The 20190-nt window shown below is 41.4% G+C and overlaps 1 protein-coding gene across 2 annotated transcripts in view; it reads right to left on the minus strand.

Annotated features, from left to right (window-relative positions):
* Positions 1 to 2000: 2000 nt before the first annotated feature.
* Positions 2001 to 20190, minus strand: part of LOC141810579 (high affinity choline transporter 1-like) — a 32402-nt gene continuing 14212 nt past the window's right edge. Inside the window, exons 3-12 of one of the 2 annotated variants that reach the window (XM_074698261.1) lie at positions 18274 to 18312; positions 16925 to 16988; positions 11763 to 11955; positions 8377 to 8490; positions 7874 to 8029; positions 7607 to 7755; positions 6057 to 6200; positions 5780 to 5933; positions 5447 to 5664; positions 2001 to 2683 (exon numbers count right to left, since the gene is read on the minus strand). In XM_074698261.1, the coding sequence (XP_074554362.1) occupies positions 2144 to 2683; positions 5447 to 5664; positions 5780 to 5933; positions 6057 to 6200; positions 7607 to 7755; positions 7874 to 8029; positions 8377 to 8490; positions 11763 to 11946 (1659 nt within the window). In that variant the 5' untranslated portion in view covers positions 11947 to 11955; positions 16925 to 16988; positions 18274 to 18312 and the 3' untranslated portion in view covers positions 2001 to 2143. Of the gene's footprint in view, positions 2684 to 5446; positions 5665 to 5779; positions 5934 to 6056; positions 6201 to 7606; positions 7756 to 7873; positions 8030 to 8376; positions 8491 to 11762; positions 11956 to 16924; positions 16989 to 18273; positions 18313 to 20190 lie in introns of those variants that run through there. The other variant, XM_074698263.1, reaches the window with a different exon arrangement.

The raw sequence follows: 20190 nt of genomic DNA on the forward strand, positions 1-20190 counted from the left end.
CGGTATATAAACAGTTTGTCTAAATCATAATTTAGGTTCACATATTATTTCCTCTCTATATTGAGTCCATATTTGGTCAGAACCTTGGCTCCAAACCAACTTTTCTATGAGCAAAAAAAATATCTGGATTTTGGATATCAGCAGTTAATTTTGCTTGTTTGTGGTAAAACCCACTTAACGGAAGTTCTTCATAAAGAAGAAATAATTAATTACACACATGTAGACATCTCTGGTGTTTCAGTGTCAAGTGTGTCCCTGTTAACTGGTGACTCTCAGCTGTTAATCAATAGCCAAATATACATGGACCCAAATATTCCGCATGCATTCAGTTTATTTGCTCACACAGAAAGAATTTAACCTTTGTATACACCACATTCAGAGAGAAAAGTGCCAATCCGAACGGACATTTAATCGGTTTCACAGGGGTGGAATATTCCTTTCCCCAAACCGATTGAGGTATCATGTATCCACTCAACTGGAAAGTTGTCGGGGTGCGTTCTTTCAGCGCATGCTCAGATATGACGTAAGCAGTAACGTGCGGTGAGGTGCACCTTTTTTTCCTCCTCTTTAGTCTTTTCCCTCACTTTAGTCCGGACTCCTAGACACCGGTTACCAGCAACGAGCCAGGTAAATAAATGTTAATCAGCTTTCCCATCTACCGTTTGGAGACAGACTGAAGTCCCAGAGTTAACATGACAAAATGACAATTAAAACCCGAAACATACGTTCACCTGCATTTCTACAGGATTTACATCACAGGAGAAAGAGCAAAATACGAACAAAAATAACCCGTATCTCAACAACACAAGAACACAGGCCAGGCACCTCCGGTATACTCTATTAAACGTCTTCACTAACAAACTATCGCGACACCTCAAAGAGGGTGGGGTATTACAACCTGCGAGGCAGAGAAGCGCTGTGCCTCATCGATGCCCACGCTGATCAGCGTGAGACCTTAGTACGCATGCGCGAACCTGCAAAACGTTGTGATTTCAAGTAAATGGTCTCTCTCTCTCTCTCTCTCTCTCGGAGTCTCTGCCTCCGACGCACATTACAAGCATGAAGCCAGCGCGAAACGCTGTCCGTCCCCTCTGTTAGCCTCCCACTTATTGACAAATCAGCAATTTCCTTTTTTTTTTTAAATTATGACAAATTGTTTACAAACAACTGAAAAAAAAAAACATTTTTATAGAATTTTTTTTTTTTTTTCTCTTGTTAGCCTAGGTGAGGCACTGCTTCCCCTGTCTCCCCTGACCACACACCACTGGACATAAGACGCAACTAGAGACGTTCCTCAATTTGTTTACGTTTTTCTGCGCATGCCCTATTGACTGTTCTGTTTGATTATAGCGGCGCATTTAGACCAGAGATTGGAATATTCCTTTCCATATATACTATTGTTTTTGGGAAAGTCAGTCAGAAAGACAAAAAACTCCTCATGTAACCGTGGCTACTGATAACTCTGACTAAGAGTCACCAGTTAGCATGGTCGCTATTAACTCCAAAACACTGCTCTGTTGCTCTGTAACCATCAAAACTTGACAGACGTTGACTCTGTTGTATAATATCATTTCTGAAAACTGACCACAGAACAACTGTACATTTTGATGCTAACAGGTTAAATTTAGTTTAGCTAACTTGTCTTAATAAATGGAGCTAAATGCTGCATTTGCAGTATGAGCATCTTTATGATGACATAGACTGGTGATCCCTCTGAGGTGCATAAGCACAACCTCGTGGGTTTTTGTCTCCAGGTCAACCTCTCCCATGCAAAGTACTAGTTTAAGATCCTCCATCTTCACCCCAGTCTGAATCGAAGCCCAGTTAAACCCCACTCATTATTTATCTTGACTGTGGACAATTTAGCAAAGAGTGTTGCAGGAGCATGCTGACGGTCACCACAAGGGGGACAGATAAGAACTGTTTAAAAACTGGACTTGACACATTCAGATGTAACACAGAATAGTCATTTTTATTAATATTCAATCACTGGTTCAGTTATGAGGTACAAGTATCAACGGTTGTCTTTTAAAGAATATAAAACACCACTCGCTCTGAGACAGAGCAAAAGTCTTTTTACAAGTTCCATTTAAACCCAAATAAAGAAATCCTTTCTTCAACGCTAACCACAGAGAAACCGTCATCATTTGTCGGAGTACTCATTGCTCCCTTGTGAGGAAGAGTGTTCTTTGTTCAGTTTCTCCTTTTCCTCTGCATCTGTTTGGAGCGGTGCCATGTAATGCAAGTCTTTGTCCTCTCCAGCCCTGCTTTGTTTTCTTCTTCTCTCACACACATACGCTGCAAGATGTGATATTAACAGAATGGTCCCGGTAGTAATAAGCATGATTGCAGTGCGGAAAGGGAACAAGCGATATCGGCTGCCGTCCTCCTGTATCTTGTCCCACGGCAGAGGCAGCACGTCAGGAAGGCCGATCATTGGTTCCCCAACCAGAACTCTCAGGATTATTGCCACCACGAGGCCAGAGCAGGCGCCGTATTTGTTCACCCGGTGGGATGAGTAGAAGATGCAGGTCACCTGAGGAGTCATCATGGAGTACAACACATCTGCACTGACGATCCAGAACAGGTGGATGGAACTTGACAGCATAGCAAGGCCTGCTCCCATCAGTCCGCACAGGAGGATGGATACCTTGACCACTATGATGATCATTTTTTCTGTTGCCTGAAACAAAAGAAAATCAGTTTTAAATCCCTATCATACTTTTATCAAGCCAATATTTCTAACATCGACAATCTGATTCTGAAATAAGATGTGACATAACCCTGAAATTGGACAATCTTTTGCCCTTAGATTTGTTGTAACAATGCTTATCGGCAATAAGGCCCCATTTGCACAACGTTTCAACTGAAAATGCTAAAACGCAGCGAGAAAAATCTGTGTTTACACAGAAACGCTGAGGGACTGAATACTGTAGTAAGCATGCCAGGCCTGCAGGCGCCATCACCTCCATTTTATGTAAAACTATGGAGAGAGTTCTAGTTGATCTCTTGACCAATACAGTAGCTGGTGAACTTGATCCTCTACACTTTGCCTACAAGAGGGAAAGAGGTACTGATGATGCTTTGTTGATCTTGCTAGACATGATTTCAAAACAGTCTTTGCTTGCTAAAGCTTATGCTAGGGTTCTTTTTACAGACTTTAGCGCAGCTTTTAACTCCATGAAACTACACATTCTTCTGAAAAGGCTGGCAGACTTGAATATTGAAAAAAGATTGATACTCTGGATCAGAGATTTTCTTTCTTGCCGCCCTCAGAGGGTTTGTGCTAAAGCCATTCAATCAGAAGAGCTCATCATAAGCACCGGCTGCCCACAGGGTAGCGTCCTCTCACCTCTGCTCTTTTCTCTTTTCACAAACGAGTTCGCACTACATGATGAGAATTTTAAACTGATTAAATATGCAGATGACATGGCCTTGGTTGGCCTGATACAGAAATCTGATCCTTCTGGTGAGGCCTCCTATCTTGCCCACACTAAGACCCTTGAAGCTTGGTGTCTCAACAGCCAACTTGAAATTAATGTGTTGAAAACAAAAGAGCTAATTTTTCACACAAGGCAAGATCTGTCAACAGAACCAGTTTTACTTGGAGGTCAGCTTGTTGAAAATGTAAAAACTTTTAAATATCTTGGGACCGTTCTTGACAGTCACTTGAGCTTCTCTGACAACACAGATTTAATCTTTAAGAAATGCTCACAGCGACTTGGTCTTCTCAGAAAATGATGCTGTCTTGGGGTTAGTCCGCAGATTTTACAGCTTGTGTACTCAACTCACATTGAGAGCATCTTGTCCTTTCACCTCTGTGCTTGGTTTGGTCACCTGAGCTGCAAGTGTAAGGGCAAGCTCAACAAAATGGTAAAAATGGCTGGTAAAACTGTGGGACAACCCCAGAGGCCTCTGGCTGACACTTACACTGACAGGATGAGGAGGAAAACCCAGAGAATCCTGGCAGACAGCTCCCATACCCTGTCCTGTCAGTTTGAGCCTCTAAAGCTGCGTTTCCACCAAGCAGTACGGGTCGGTTCAGTACGGTTTGGGACGGTTTGGTAGAGTTAAGTCTGATCCCGTTTGCGTTTCCACAGCAAACTGTGCCCTCTCGTGGTGGGCAGCGTGTAAGCCGGATGCCAGAAGCCGCAGCTGATAAACAATAGCGCTATGCCGTAGCAGCTTACCCCGCTATTAAATCCAACAAAGAAGAAAACGCGACACAGTAAACAAAGAGCACAGATGAAGACATCCAGCATTTCGTCCTCTCTGTGATTGTCATGTAACTCTCTGTTACAAAGTGCAATCAAGCTTCGTTTCAGAGAAGTCTGTGTCCCACCAGGAGAAATGCAGCCGCTGTCGGGGTAAGTGATGATTCTTTTGACCAATCAACCGTCTGCAGTGTGTTGCTCCACCTCCCGAGAGCGGATCGGTTCAGTCTGGCACCCATACGAAAGGGTCCCAAAAAAGTGGGACGGCTCGTCTCGGTTTTTAGGGATCCGTCCCGGGATGAGTCTGTGGAAACGCCGCTAAAAGCGCGCCGTACCGAGACGAACCGACCCGGACTGCTTGGTGGAAACGCGGCTTAAGGTCTGGGAGGCGCTATAGAGTTCCTCTGGCCAAAGGTCTTTTTAAAAAATCTTTTATACCCAACGCTACCACCATCTTAAATAGGACAAAGTGACAAATCCACAAAATGACCTGAACTGTTTTAATACTGTGCTTAATTTATTTATCTAACTTGTTTTTACCTCTACTTTTACATTGTGTCTCATATATGTTTTTATGTATGAAATTCTTTGTATTTTAGTGCTGTCTGTCTCTTGTGTTGGTGAGCCAAAGCCAATTTTCCACCTCGGTGGACAATAAAGACATATTCTATTCTATTCTATTCTACAACTGTCATGTTCAGAAGCAGCTTTTGGGAGATCACCACCGAAGTAGAGTTGAGCCAATCATCTGGTGTATTGGGTAATACTAAGAGCAGAAGCGGAGCAACAAATACACATTTTGTATGAAGACAGTCAGCAGATTCAGCAGCACAAGCACAACACAGTAGTCCCCGACGATCGTGACAACAATACTGTTTTACTGCTGTAGGTACGTAGTGTGACGTCAGCATTTCAACTGAAAACGCCAGCTTGCTGTTTACACGGTAGCAGTGTCTGCAGCATGTTGGAAAAATCCCACTCTGGTGGCCGTTTTCAAAAGTTTACGCTGTTTCTGTGTAAATGCAAGGCTGAAACATAACATAACTTTTGCGTTTCACCCTGAAACCGTTGTTGCGTAAACTGCCCCCAAAATGTTATGCCACTGGCATGTTGTCCTTTAGAGACGACAGTCGTGACATTACATTCTTGTCATTGTGCCTTGGTGTGGTGTATTTGACTAATTTTTGTCCACCCTATAAATTGTGAAGATGTGAGGTGTGAGGATGTGTCACCCTTTTGTAGATGATGTTCTTGAAGATATTTCGGCCCAGTTGCGAGGCAGCAGACAGAAGTGCCGAGTCAACAGATGACATCACTGAGGCAGCAAGAGCTCCCATACCAACCAGTGAGACGAAGAAGGGACAAAGATGCTGAAGGGCAATGGGCAAGATCATTCCAGATTTACCCTGCTCGTACGGGCTGGGTGAACCAAAGCTGGTCTCGTTCCAATCTGACAGACATTACACAAATGGAAATAAAAACATCAGTCAGAGGATTTCGTCAGAGATTGGAGACCACATTAACGGCAAAGATTTGTAACAAGGTAGTTAGAAGAGGCTAGTTACTGGTGGATGCTGCTGCTGCCCCGATGATGAGTGATGGGATGCCAAGGATTGGGCACAGTATTGCTCCAGCGTAGCAGGTGATCTTAGCCTGGGAATCGGTGGCTGTGGACAGGACTCTCTGGTAGAAAGCCTGGTAGCAGATTCCTCCAAATGCCTTGAAGAGTAATAAAGAGCAGACTTCATTAAAAGGAAAGTGTTAAACAGAAATAAAAAATGAAAATGTAACTGTAGACTTTAGCAGATAGGAAACCAGGAGGTGTTCAGTTCATCTTTTTACCAAGAGTAGTATGTCATCTATCCAGCGACCTGTTTGCTCCAGCTCTAGCGTGCCCAGCCACGGCTCCTGGTGGACCTTTGCGACTGCAGCAAGAGTGAAGTTGGCAGAAGTCGGGCTTGTCAAGATGAAGGGTACACAGAGCCACTGGAATAAAGATGACACCAGAACACAGAGTTTAATTAAAAAAAAAAAAAAAAAAAAAAAAACAATCTGTAGCCCCATTTCTCACACGTGGCTGGTTCAGTCTGGCACCCCAATGAAAGGGTCCCAAAAAGTGGGACAGCTCATCTTGGTTATTTAGGGATCTGTCCCCAAATAAGTCAGTGGAAACACTGTGAAATGCGCTCAGTACCCAGATGAACTGAACCGGACTGCTTGGTGGAAACGCGGCTTAAGTCAGTTATAGCTAGATAATTTCAGGATTAACCTGACCACACTTGTTCCATTCCTTGAATCTGGCTAAGCTAAATCACTATAGCAACAGACACAGAAAGTTAAACCTGCTCCATAGCAGGTTTATTTCAGTGAGCTGGTTCTAAAGAAAATTTATGGGGATGTATGACCCAATCAACTGTTACAAATAACTAATGGCTTGGTAACTGAAACAACAATGCTCACAAAACAAACAAAAAAACATATCAGAATAAGGGATCTCAGATCAGTCTTGCGACACAAATTATTATTGCGCCTAAATTAACTGGGTCTCTCAGCAAGAGAGCCGCAGCTCCCCGAAATAAATCTGCACTGGAACAAGTTAGTTAATTTGTGATAAAAAGTAATCCAGATCATTAGGCTAAGAGGTTATGGCAACAGTCCCATTTAAATGAATAGCCTAGGCTTTGGCCTTATATTGAAATTCATAACTATACATATTCCTTCTCTGCAAGTTTAACTTGTGTGCAATCGCCTTGGCTCTAGCCAAGGTGTTAGAATTCACAGTTTTTATGTATTTTCTAAACTTCTTCAATATCTCTCTTTCCTGATTATTTGCCATGAATTATAACCATGATCATGATAGACGATCATAAATTCTGTAATCTACACTGCGGGCACACTCAAGTTTCCTCAACACTCGTGTCTGGATCCAATTAATAAGACTGATTCAGCACAATTCAGCCTTGGAGGAACAGACTTAACCAGCCTTCAATCATCACCTTAATTGAATCAGGCTAAAAGGTCATTTCCTCTGTTTATTTGACCCATGTTCAAAGAACGGAGCTCATCTGTTACTGGCAGTGTTCATGGTTACTTTGTTGGTATTCTAACCTTTGCCAAAAAGCATTGAGCCATGTTTGCTAACACAAATATCTCTGGTTTTGTAGCTTGTTAGCTTGTTAGCTTTGTTAGCCATGGCTTCATCTGTGAAAGAGTGTGAGTCAAATGTTTTGATGGTTAGATGCTGTCTGTTAGATGACTTTAGATAAATGTGTCACTGCAGCTTCTGTTTGGGGAAAGATAAAGACCCATATTCTTCCTGTATGCCTGAACTGACCAGAGCTGCCACGGAAAAGTAGTATCTTTAAAATCCTCTGAAAAGGAAATGTGTGTACCAGGCCAAGGAGCATCAGGCTGAGCTGGATGACATCAGTGTAGGCCACAGAGTACAGTCCTCCCATTAACGTGTAGACAATCGCCACAGCAGCAGAGATGCTCACAGCCAATGGGGATGAGATGTCCATGACCACACTGACTGTTCCTCCTGTAATCGCCAAAACATGAACAGTTACCCACAAGTTTTTCCCAAACTCCACTGCAGCATATTCGAATACTAAAACTATATTTGTGTTAAAGTAGGAAACAGTATAGTTTTTACTCACCCAGCGCACCAAGGATACACGCTATCCACAAGATATCACCGATGAGAGCAGGAATGAAGAGAAGTGCGGCGATGGTGTTTCCATATTTCTCTTGAAACGGGTCCATGAGGGTAACATAGTTTTTCGATCGAATAGGCTTGATAAAGAAGAGGGCACCTAAAGTCACACAAAACACGCTTTTATTAACATTTATTAACATTTTCCTTCAACATTAAATTTCAATGTAAACATAGGGAAAATATTCCATCTATTTATATCTAGTGATCTTAATTTACCGTGGATACATAGAAAATACCCAGATCAGTGCGATTGTTTGTAGCTTTAACAAGTAACAAGCTGGATTTAGAATAGAGTGATTTAATAACTAAAAGAGTAATATAATAACAATAGAACAGAATAAAATAGAAATTATCATCATCATCATTTTCATCGCACATTTTCATCGCACATTGTCCCTTCTGAAATTGTATTAAGAATGAAAAGTTGATCTTGGCCTCACTCACCTATCACCATATTCATGGAGAAGGCAATGGGTCCAGTCGCCCACACCAACCCCTTGGTTGGATCGTAGACCACCTCAGCATTGCCCAAAATATAACCCCCACCCACCCAGGTAGCTGCAAACATGAAGAAAAAGAGTGTGTGCAAATTTTTCAGCAAAAACACGACTAAATTAAAAGTCTGAGCACTTAAGTTTTGCAAAAACAAAAAACATTTTAACCTTTTCAGTTGTAGAGAATATCACAATCTATTACACAATATATACTGTTCAAAAAAGTTAAGGCTGATTAAAACAGAAATCTTTCTTAATATGCATTTCCCTGAACTATGGCGTTTCAAACAATAAAAAGGATTGACAATAATCATCTTGTTGTATGTTCATAATCCCAAAACATTCAAAGTGTAACACCACAAAATTCACTTCACACAGCATCCCGAGGTACAGGTGGAATGATACATGCTCAGTAGCGTATGTATTGACCCCTTGCACACCTATGCCTAATGCTGCCAGTGAGCTTGGATCTGCTCCTGGGGCACTGAGCTCCTGAAAAGACCTAGGCCGATGGTTTCTGCCCCTTATCTGACCATCCAAAGCATCCCACAAACGCTCAGTCAGATTCAGGTCAGGAGAACGATCAGGCCAATCCACGTGGTTGATCCCTCCCTCCTCCAAGAAGTTACTGACGGCTCTGGATCTTTGTGGTCCAGCATTGTCATCCTAGAGCACGTCATTTAGACCAAGGTTCCCTCTAATGCCAGCAACCTCTGGTGTGAGGAAGTTGTTGATGTGGCTTTTAAGGTTGCCCTGCATGACAAGATTTGATTGCCTTGTTCAGCAGATGGCGCCCCATACCATCACAGAGCCAGAACCCCAGCAGTCATGATGCAGGGCATTATCAAGATGTTGACAAGTGGCAGCCTCCGGTCTCCGGCACACACTGTACGAGGGGTGATGTTTTTTTTTACTCAGCAGTTTAGAGGATTTATGATCCCAGAGCTTGCCCAATCAGAGGCACAGCTCAGGTCATGTGACTGACAGGTGCCCATAACTGTGCCCGAAGCCTTTGCCAGTTCCAATATGGCTGATGTGCCTCATTTTCTGTTTCAGAAACAGACAGGCAACCTGTTCCTGATGGTCTGATCTGATACATGGACACTAGCTGCAGCCTGAAGGTTATTCTTGAGCTGTGAGGCAGACTGGTGTTTCCACGTCTTGCACTGGTTATGATTGAATACATCTTGACACCTTGTGGTAACCCTGGGACACCCAGTCCTGAGCCTGTCATTCACTTGTTGTGTGTCCTGATACCTATCAGCCACACGGCAACCACATCCATCCCCAGAGCCACCTGGCAGTCAGACAATGAGGCACGGAGGAAGAAAAACACAACCTAATTGAAAAGAAACTCCAAACAGATAAATCTTTTTCTTAAGCGAGGTTGAAGCTTGGCTTGACTTTCACCCACTTTCAGGAGCAGCGCGGGACAAAGAGCGACACAATTTGCTTTTTGCCAACCAGGTATGTGTCAAATACCTGTGATTAGCGTGTGCTAACATGCCAAGTCAGTCTCAAGTTTGTCGCACATAAGAATGTGATACTACAGGTGGTTGCTGGGCTAGCTAGCTAGCATGTGTGTATTTACGTAGTTTCCGTCAGGAGCAGTGGGTGTGTGCTGCTGCTGGCACTGAGCCAAGGAGGGGGAGACCAATTTGAATTTTATGTTAACTAATAAGTAACCTAAGTATCTGCAGACTCTACTTTTAAGTTTCTCTGATGTAAGACCAGAACTATAGCCACATCCTCACCACTGAATTTGTTTTGGAAACATGAGAAAAAAAAAAACCTCTTAAGTGAGTAAAAATGAGTTTCTGGCTCCAACAAAAAAAAAAAAAGAAATTAATAAAAAAGTATGGCTCAGTGGATGTCAATAAACATCCAGGTCTGTAAAATCCCAACACCAAGTTTTGAATTTCCTTTACTTCAACATATTACATTCGACATCCAAAAATATCACAGAAGAAGTAATGTGGGCGTTAACTTTGTTTTAACAGTTTACATTTTTTAAATATTAAGGGTTCTAACTTGCCTTTGTTGTGTGAGTCATACAGTCGTTAAATTGTAGGACGTTAACCGTGAGAACAGTGCCAGCAGTTGGCAGATTACCTCAACCCACAACATGTTACATAAAAGTTGAACACTGTGGTAATCTTGGATTTAGAACTTACACTCAGCTCTGTAATTCATATGTGTGTCCAGTGTCTGGCTATGCCTCTGGTGTTTGGGGGTCCCTGGACAATCAGCTCTAAGTCGATATATTATAGAGCGATTCAGGCCTTCCTGATACGATTCATGGAGATGTGGGATGGGAGCCTCCAAACATCAGACACAAATGTGAAATGCTGGGAAAGACTGGTTAGGATGTCCGATCAGAGACTCACTGAAAAGATTTTTTGAGTGGGATGTCTCTGCTCTGAAATGAAATCTGGCTTTAAAAACAAAAGTGTGTCTTTTATTTTTCATAGTAAGTTAATATGCAACATAAGGACATTAAGAGTTCAATGTTTACTAATGAAGACATAAATGGTCTGAGGATGTATGGTGCAAACCAAAACTTTAAACATACTGTCTCATAAAATCTAGTTATGATGCAGAGTCCTGTGTGAAGTATAATCTCATCAAAAGACAGACATCATTATGTGCTCAGTTCTATCAGGAATCTTACCCCTCCCCATGGAGACAGGAAGGTTTAATACCATTCCAGAGGAAAAGAGGTTGTGTTAATTATGTAACTTTGGTGAACCTGAAAATGAGATTCAGTTTTTCTTTCACGGTCTGGTTTATCATTACCTAAGGGAATTTCCTCTTGAGGAAAATGTCTTTGATTAGTGTCAACTCTTTCTGGTTTGATGACTTTGAAAGAACTTGAGTTTCGTTTCAGAAAAGGAATTTTTGCAATAACAGATTTTATCTGCAATTCCTGGGAGAAAAGGCAGTGTATTGTGTAATATTGAGCTGGGAAAAGATTTGGCAACTCTGTTACTGTAATGAATCTCTCTAATGTAAGCACCGCAACTGTATCTCTGGTGTTTTATAAACCCATAGGGGTTGGGCACTTTTTGTGCATGACACGTTAATAAATAAAATACATACATACACACATTTACAAAAAAGGATGCAATTCTAAAGGATATGTTTTAAAAAGAGTGAGAAGATTCTCATTGTTCCTTTGACCTAATTTGAAATAATTATGTCCACCCACTGTGCAAATATTTTCCTGAACATTTCTGACTTTTTATTAACGTCTTAAACACACTTCCCAGAAAACCATCAGGGCATGATTGACAACAATACTCTCCCGTGTCATTTTGATTATTGTTGTTATGCTACCTGTCATAGTAAAGATGCTGACCCAGATGTTGAGGTTCCGCCCGCCGACCATTGCAACTTCACTGCGATTCCCCGTACACTTCTTCTCTTCACGTTTGGACTTTCTGGATGCCCAGATTCCCGTGCCCAGCACGATCATGTAAAACACACCGATGGACAGTAGTCCTGGCCAGTTCACCGCCATCCCTGCTGTCTGTAAGACAAAAACAAAAAATGACATGATGTTTCTCATCAAATTACTGACCCCAGGCAATAATTGCTTCCAACCAGTGTAAAACTAAATGGTACCTTTCCCATGAATCTCAGGTTTTAAGCACACAGGTATACTCTTACCAAGCAATACATAAACAATATAAAAAAGGATTGAATTATGTATAACAAAAGGCACATGTGTCATATGAACAATGAATAAGCAGTCTGAAAACATGAAATTTTAGACAGGACTGAAAACCAGGAAGAGAGAGTCTGGGTCACAGATGGTTCGTGGTAGAGAATTCCAGAGGCTGCACATGGAGGTGAATCCTGGATTAGCTGAAGTCAATGGAAAAATTTGTGGAAAAGAACAGAGGTGAGCTACGATGTCAGATATGTGAGGAAACCAAGGAAATGACAGGAATAAGTGTGAGGGTCAGGCGGAGGGGAGTTGATACTGTGCAAATGAAAATATACAGATCAGGTGTACGTGGCTTTACTTGACTAGAGATGAACTCAAGGGTTCGTAAGAAAAAAAGCTGTCCGTTTTTTTGTTTTGTTTGTTTGTTGGTGTGTTATGTTTTTGTTAGTTTGTTAGAAAGACAGAATCTCTGGCTGTTTCCCAAACCGCCTTCTACACTAGCAGTGCCTACTAGTTTGGCTGAAATTCAGTATGTAAGAGCATGCAAAAACTTGCAAAATCTGCAAGTTGTCCTATTGATCTAGGAAAATTTCTCAGTATGCAACAGACCAGTCTTCCTGGTATACTGTTTCCCACAATGCACAGCGCTAACGCTGTTTGTCTGTGCGGGTGGCAGGTTTTGGTGAATTACCGCCATCTACTGGCATGAGTGGGAATTATAATTACAACACAACAACACTGACGTTCGATGGTCTGTGAGATGGAAGTGAAGTGATGTGAAGAAACACCAGTAAATCTTGTCACTTCCAGTCATAAAAGAGGTGTTTACTTTTACAAATTCATTAAAGCCCATTTAAACCACTAATTCACTTTTTAAACCATACATGGATTATATAGAAGCGTTTTGTCCATTAGCTGTAAAAATTAAAAATCCCTTTCAGATTTATTTTCAGTGAACAATATAACTTTTGGTGTAAGATTAGAAATCACGTATGATGATTCTGTGAGATACGATTAACCAATAACTAAAAGGCCGAGATCTGCCCATAGATTGTTTTGTACATTTATGATAAAGGCTAAAAAAAAAACATCATCTGTAGCTCCGCTTCTGAAACCGGAAACCAGAGTAGTGTACCACAAAACAGACCCAACAGATCAGTCATACTACATGCTACATGCAAAAGCATCAGGTAGTATGTAGTGCCTACTACATACTACATTTACATGTAGTATGTAGTAGGTGGTTTGGAAAACAGCCTCTGTTTATTGCTATTCAGTTTGAGAATTTCACAGCCAGGGAGTTGAAGAACTGAATGTGGCTCAGAGGACAGATTGATGGATTTGGATGTGGTCCACATAGCAATGCAGGACTACACTTTTTCCATCTTCAACTATTACAAATCTCTCATCCTTGTAGAATAAAGCTCTAAAAATAACTAACAAAAAAACATCAGTTGGCATCACTGCCACATTCTGAAAAACTATAATCTACTGAGCTTTGACAGCTTCATGCACCTCTCTTTTCTCAAATTAGTTTTTAAATGTGTCAATAATCTGGTCCCTGAACCTCTTCCCAAATTTGTCCAAAAGCAGAGCAGCAGCAGCAGCAGCAGAATAACAAGAAGCACAGTGAATGGAATCTATACCATTTAAAAATGTAGATCAACATTTGGACTGTCAGCCTTCTCTGTTAAAGAGGGAAAACTTTGGAATTCATTATCACCTGAAATCAAACTGTACACATCCCCTAAGGTCAAGTGATGGCTAAAAGCAAAACAGAGCTGTTACTTTTCTTAGTCTATCATTTTTGTAATTTTCTGTTTACCCAGGAATTTGTTGGGGGATTTTAGGTTGATGTGTTTTTATTTTACTGTTATCCTGTATTTTTTTTCTAGTTACTCAAAGGCCCAACTAGGAACAAGAGTTGGAAATTAGTGTTTGCCATAAACTCTGTGCAGCACATCAGATTCATCCTTTGTTGTGAACTATGTTAGACTGCATTGTCCTTACCAAATAAATATATTCAAATTCAAAGCAATGAAATGGAGGGGACCTAGGACAGATCCCTGAGAAGCCCCAGAGGTTACTGGGCAGGGTTCTGTTTTGTAGTTTTTAAGAGTTACAAACTGAGCGCATCTAATATATTTACCAGTGTAGCCAGGTGCTTGTGAATCCAGTGGAAGCAAATCTGTTGAGAAAAAAGATTGGGGAGATGGTGTCCAAAGCCCAGCTTAAGAGTATTCTGCTCTCCCAATGTTAAACATAAACTTTTTTAAAACTTCTGCATATTCTTATGACGTAGAAATTCCTGAATCTGTCCGTAACCTGCTCAAAACGCACTGTTCAAAAATGCACTAGCAATGCCACCAGGCTTGCTGATCATTTCAGGATCTCTGGCTCATGACACATTGGAGGGGTGTGGCCTCAAACACCAAGGTCTGCCCATAGCTTTCCCATGCCAGAGGGCTGGCCAATCAGAGGGAGAGGGAGTTGTGGAGCAGGGAGTCTTAAAGAGACAGCAGCTAAAACAAATATATTTCAGAGGCTGTAATAAGGGTTTTCTAAAACCAGTGGCACTTCCAGATTTTTTTCTTGGGGGTGGCCAGATGGGGCCACTGAAAATCTTGGGTTTGCACACCAAAACCAAGTCATTACTGAATATCAGGAATTCAATTACGCTGTCATCAATCAGTGTAAAACTATGAGAATCACCTGCTGATAAACTATGGTTTCTTATTTCACCTTATATGTTACTGATTATCTAAAGTACATAAAAGTACATAAAATACTGCAATACTTAGTGACAGGACTCCAATAAATACATAAATAGATAAGTGTGCAGATACGGCCAGCAAGAGCAGAGTCAGCAAACGTATCAGGGTGGCTGTTCCCTGGCAACACTGTCTAAAGCCCCAGTGCTAGAAAAATAGGGATTGTTTTGTTAGGGGATACCGGATGAACAGGTTAGAGTCCCAAAGAAGCACAACACTAGCCCTGTGGTTTAGGAGGATGAATATAGTTAAGTGTCCAGATTCAGCTGCCATCATCAAACCATCTGTAATTTAACAGAGGTAATTCACAAAAGCACTTTCTGAAGGTGTGAAAGCTGAACTTTGGAAGCTGCTGTCTTTATACACATTCTCCAATCTGTTTCAAATTCAACCCACGCAATCACAGTCCCACTTTAACCTGAAATTCGTAATTATTCAAGGGATAGGAAAAGCGCCACCTATTGGACACATGCGATATCGAGTACCGCAAACACCTTCAAACATGCTTGAAATCATCCACATTCTTTAATGATCTCTCACCCACATTACTGAAGACGATAAACATAGTACCATCACAGCCATACCTAGATGAGAGAGACATGGGAGTGGATTTTCACTCCTGTCCTATCCCACTCCCACAGAAAAAAAAAACCTGTCCCTTCCCACTCCTGGTAAAATGACTCCCACTACCACCTGCTCCCATTCAGAATGACTCCCACTTCCTTACTGCTCCAATTTTTCCCATCTTTTAGTATTCAAGCAATAAATTGAATTTTGTTTGATTTTGTCCCCATTCTTTTAAGATTACTGTTGGCTTCTGGGAAGTGTAGTTCTTTTCCACTTGCGTTACAGTGTAGGCTAATTGGAAATGAACTACAAAATGGATTTTCCTGATCAGTTCCCGCTCCCGTCTTCTCCCGTTAACTTTTCATCCTGTACCGTCCCAATCACATTATAATAGTAAAGTTGACCCCTATTCTGCGGGACTCCCTCTGGATTCCCGAAAAATGTAAGCCTCTGACACCTTGTAGTCATCAACAGCACTGCCCTGTATGCTTGCTGTGGGGGCACGACCTCATCCACCCATGTGGCCTCTGGCTGAGGCAGATCTTGCTGCACGTACAGTGAATGCAACATGCCCCAACAGGTGCACATAGGGCGAGGGCCCACTTATTGACTCTTGCGGCCTACTTACAATACACAATTACAATTTGGATTTAATTGCTTTTCTTTTACACTTCAGGTTGTTGTTACATAATCTCACTCTGTCAAGACAAGTTGGGAACTACTTTAAGGTTCTTTGGAACCCTCTGCCTTTACTCCTTTATTACTTTGAGGGGGGGGATTTAAACTGTACCAAAGAAAACACTGTTAGTTCAGTTTAACAGTGTAAGAGGGTTTTAATGGTGAAGTTTGTCAGAGATTGACATCACAGCATAAGGAATTACTCAGCTAGGCAAAACAAACTGAGTCTAATCATCTGACCACTCACAGGGCTTCAACACTACACACACTGCGTTCATACTATGATGGAAGAGACAGCATTGTCTTTGCCAATACCTTTCACACATTACAGACACAGTCTCTATACTGTAGTCTGAGTTAATTACATGTAACATCAGCAAAACCAGCACACATTCACTCACAGAGGCACAGATACATACATATGAAAACAAGCAGTACAAGATGCACACTGACTCTACATTATGAGTTCTTTCTTATTTATAGTGGTTTCTCAATTCTGTTGTAAAAGATACGTACTGCATCTACTTAAATAGATTCAAAAAATTATGTGTAGGGAAAGTTTCTGCATTGTTGTCAGAAAATGAAGTAATCCTTGGAAGTTTACACAATTAAGTTTTGAAAACTGTTTGCATGAATACATTTTGTTATGTTATTTTCCAAAGATACAAGTGAAGCATCAATGAGCCCTTGGTATTTAAAAAATGTTAGTACTGCTGTAGATAGTTTAAGACTATCTGTTCCCTCTCTCTATGCAAAAATATGAACATTTAAAAGAAACAGTACTCATTATTATTCTGACAGTGTTTAATTACCTGTGGTTCCCTCCAATAGCGCAGAGATTGGCACAAGCACGTGTAGAGAGGTCCTCAAAGGCAACTGTCAGACAAAGCGGAAAAACACCTTGTTATCTATGAATCGGAGAGCCTTGGCACAGGTTTAACTCTTTCTGTTCATCTCAGAAATGCAAGCTGAAGAATGCTCTAAGCTCTGCCTGCAGGCCATCACTTAGTGATTTATAGCATTCAGTCATTATCTGTCGCTCAACATTCACTTTATGGTGAGACAAGCATAGCTGGATAACTGCTGATGTTCTCCTCTTTGTGTCTAACGCAAGGCAAATGTTTGCCAATCAATTAACACATCCACTTCTTGTTGCAGAAGTGCCTGTGTCTGCCCTTGGTGAAATATTTTCCTCAAGTTTCAAGAGTTGTTTCATGTTAGTGGGGTGCTGAAAGTTTTATAGCTTGACCAACAAATAACACGAAAAAAAAAGCAAGAATTAAACAAAAAGACAGGAGACAAGCCGATCATTGAGTTCAGATAAGCCTACTGTGAGTAGCGTCAGCAAGTTAGCATTTAGCAATGTTAATCTAGCAGTCTGTACCAAGCTAACAGTCAGCAATGATGTAAAGCGAGTGGTCTTAAAATGCAAAGCAGATGCGAATGTGCTAAGCAGTGCAGGTCCTGCAGCGTCCACATGAGGCTGGTTGCCAAAACACCAGAAACAACATACAAACCAATCCAGAAAAGTTGATTCTCTGACATAGACTTGACTGACAGGCTGACCACAGAAGCTGCCTCCCCCACTCCCACTCATTCTAACTGAAAGTTCGGTTGATTAAACTGGTTCAATATGGAACCTGTGGACAATACCCCTACATTAGACGTCTGATGGACGTACAAAATGTCTCTATCACCTCTGTTGGTCCAACATCCCACTCAGACGTCAACATGCAACATTTGAACATCAGCTTTTTGGACATCGAGTGGACGTCTGAGCAGGAGAGAGTCGGTGAGCCCACTCTGCAGAGATGTTCAAAGCACATCCTTTCGACATCATTTTTGGACGTGTAATTTTAAACATTAGTTTTGAATCAAAGTAATATTTTGTTTTTTCCATTTCCTGTTGGATGCTGGTTCAAGGCCTGGTATAGGCAATAATATTTTGGGGGGGTTTTGTTGTGTTTAATTTTTTTTCTTTTTAGGTAGTTCCTATATGGAGATACTGTGGACGTCATAAGGACGTTCAGTAAACATCAGAAAAAGAGAGACCAAATATGTCCAAAAATGACAATGAAAAGATCCTTTGAACGTCTGTTTGCTCAGTGGAACACTTCAGAAACAAATAAGTGGCATCACAGAGACATGTGTGTCCATTTACCTTGCTTCCCAAAGGAATAACCAATAAAGTCGTGTATGGCTAAAAGGACACAGGGAAAAAAAGAATTAAACTGAGTTCCAAGATAGAGAAACATAACCACCACCACTGCCAGGCAGCTAAATGCAAAACTGAGATGATGGAAATTCTTCCTTCATGGAAAAAAAGGTGGCTATGCAAGTCCTGTAAGTGGACACAAAGAGCTGGAGAGAAAACAGAGTTAAGTAACTGAACTACTGCAAAGAATGAAAAACACAAGAAATATGCTGAAAGGTGTGTTTGAAGTGGACACTCCACTCCAATCCCTCAAGGAATCTCTCACTACTTTAGGAACTGAACCTTCGCCGTGATGACTGCCCCGCAGAATTCAGAGGCCAAACTGACTGCCCCTCACTCTGCACAGTCTATGATGTCCAGTAAACACTCAGTAATGTTAGCAAACTAGCAAATCATGCTAACTGCCAAGAAGACGCACATTTTAAAGTGTATCTACGGCAAAAAAAAAGTTTGATTTGTTCCTGGATTAAGAATCTAAATCTAAGTTGTGTCATTTTTATCATCAGCTTTGTGTTAAAAGCTGTCCTTTGCATCTCCTTGCCACATGTTTTTACTTGAACTGTACAGTTCATGGAGAGTGTTTAGCAGGTTTGTGTCTGGCAGCTCTGTGTGCATTGCACCACAGTGTTGAGTAATCCAAAGTGGAAATTTACTGAGCAAGTGATGCCTGTAATTTTTCTTCCTCCTTTAGGTTTTGTTTTTTTACTCTGTGTGTGTGTGTGTGTGTGTGTGTGTGTGTGTGTGTGTGAGAGAGAGAGAGAGAGAGAGAGAGAGAGAGAGAGAGAGAGAGAGAGATTAAACATCATGTCCATGAACAAATTAAGGCATTTTAAGTGTTTCTGGCTCTTATTCAGGGTCATTTAATTCAAAAGCAACAACAAACAGTTTTCTTATCCCACTCCCACTTGTTACACCAGTAAGTCCAGTTTGTTTGGAGGCTTGCCAGAGTCAGCAAACCACCTTTGTTTACGTACTCCAACATCTTTTATTGGGATACAGATTGTCCCATCCGTGGATTCAGGGATGTGTTATTGTGCTGCCTCTCATTAGCCTGTGCTTTGAAAAATGTCATTCTTAAGGTAGTTTTTTTTTCAAACCAGCACATCTTTGACATTGTGCTCATGTGATTATCACACACACTGCAATTTCTTTAAGAATGCGCTTCAGTCACAAGGATATGACTCACAGAATGATGCATCAGAAGACTTTGGCCTGATGTCCCTGTCCCTTAAAGGTTTTTTTTTTTTTAACAGCTATCAGAATGACCTTCTTGAGAAAGATACAGAAAGACAACACATTCAGGACTAATACATTGTTGGAAAAAAGCCACTTCCAGTCTTGGTACCCAGGATTATCTTTCTTGTTACAAAGGACAAGGACAGGAAAGGGTTGACGAGGACGAGGCAGATAACGGACTCGAAAGTAAAACTTTTCCACAGGACAAATGTGCGGGACTTCTTTCAGGACAGTGCGGTCCTGGTTAGACTTTTAAAACCTGACATACAGATCCCACAGCGTTCAGCCATAACATCACCAACACCTGACTTAAGTATGATCTCCTCTCTCATGAATTCAGGGACCTGATCTGATGAGGCGTTAGCTGTCTGCCGCCTGTCATGGTGGAGGCTACTGCCACTGAATTTAACACTGTGTCGGAGCGTTGACCTGGCTTGGGCACATTTGATTTTTTCTTTTATCTTTAACACACAAACAGTCCATTTTCATCGCAAGACATGCGTACGGGCTTTAAGCAGTAGGACAACCATGCCCCCTGTCGTTCAACAGAAAAACTAAGTTATCAGTGATGGGAAGTTCAGCTCTTATCAGGGACACGGTTCTTTTGGCTCGGCTACCAAAGAAGAG

The sequence above is a fragment of the Halichoeres trimaculatus genome, unplaced genomic scaffold (assembly GCF_033239565.1).
Source record: "Halichoeres trimaculatus isolate MK-OKI-2021-1 unplaced genomic scaffold, fHalTri1.1 fHalTri1_scaffold_21, whole genome shotgun sequence".
NCBI classification, from domain to species: Eukaryota; Metazoa; Chordata; class Actinopteri; order Labriformes; family Labridae; genus Halichoeres; species Halichoeres trimaculatus.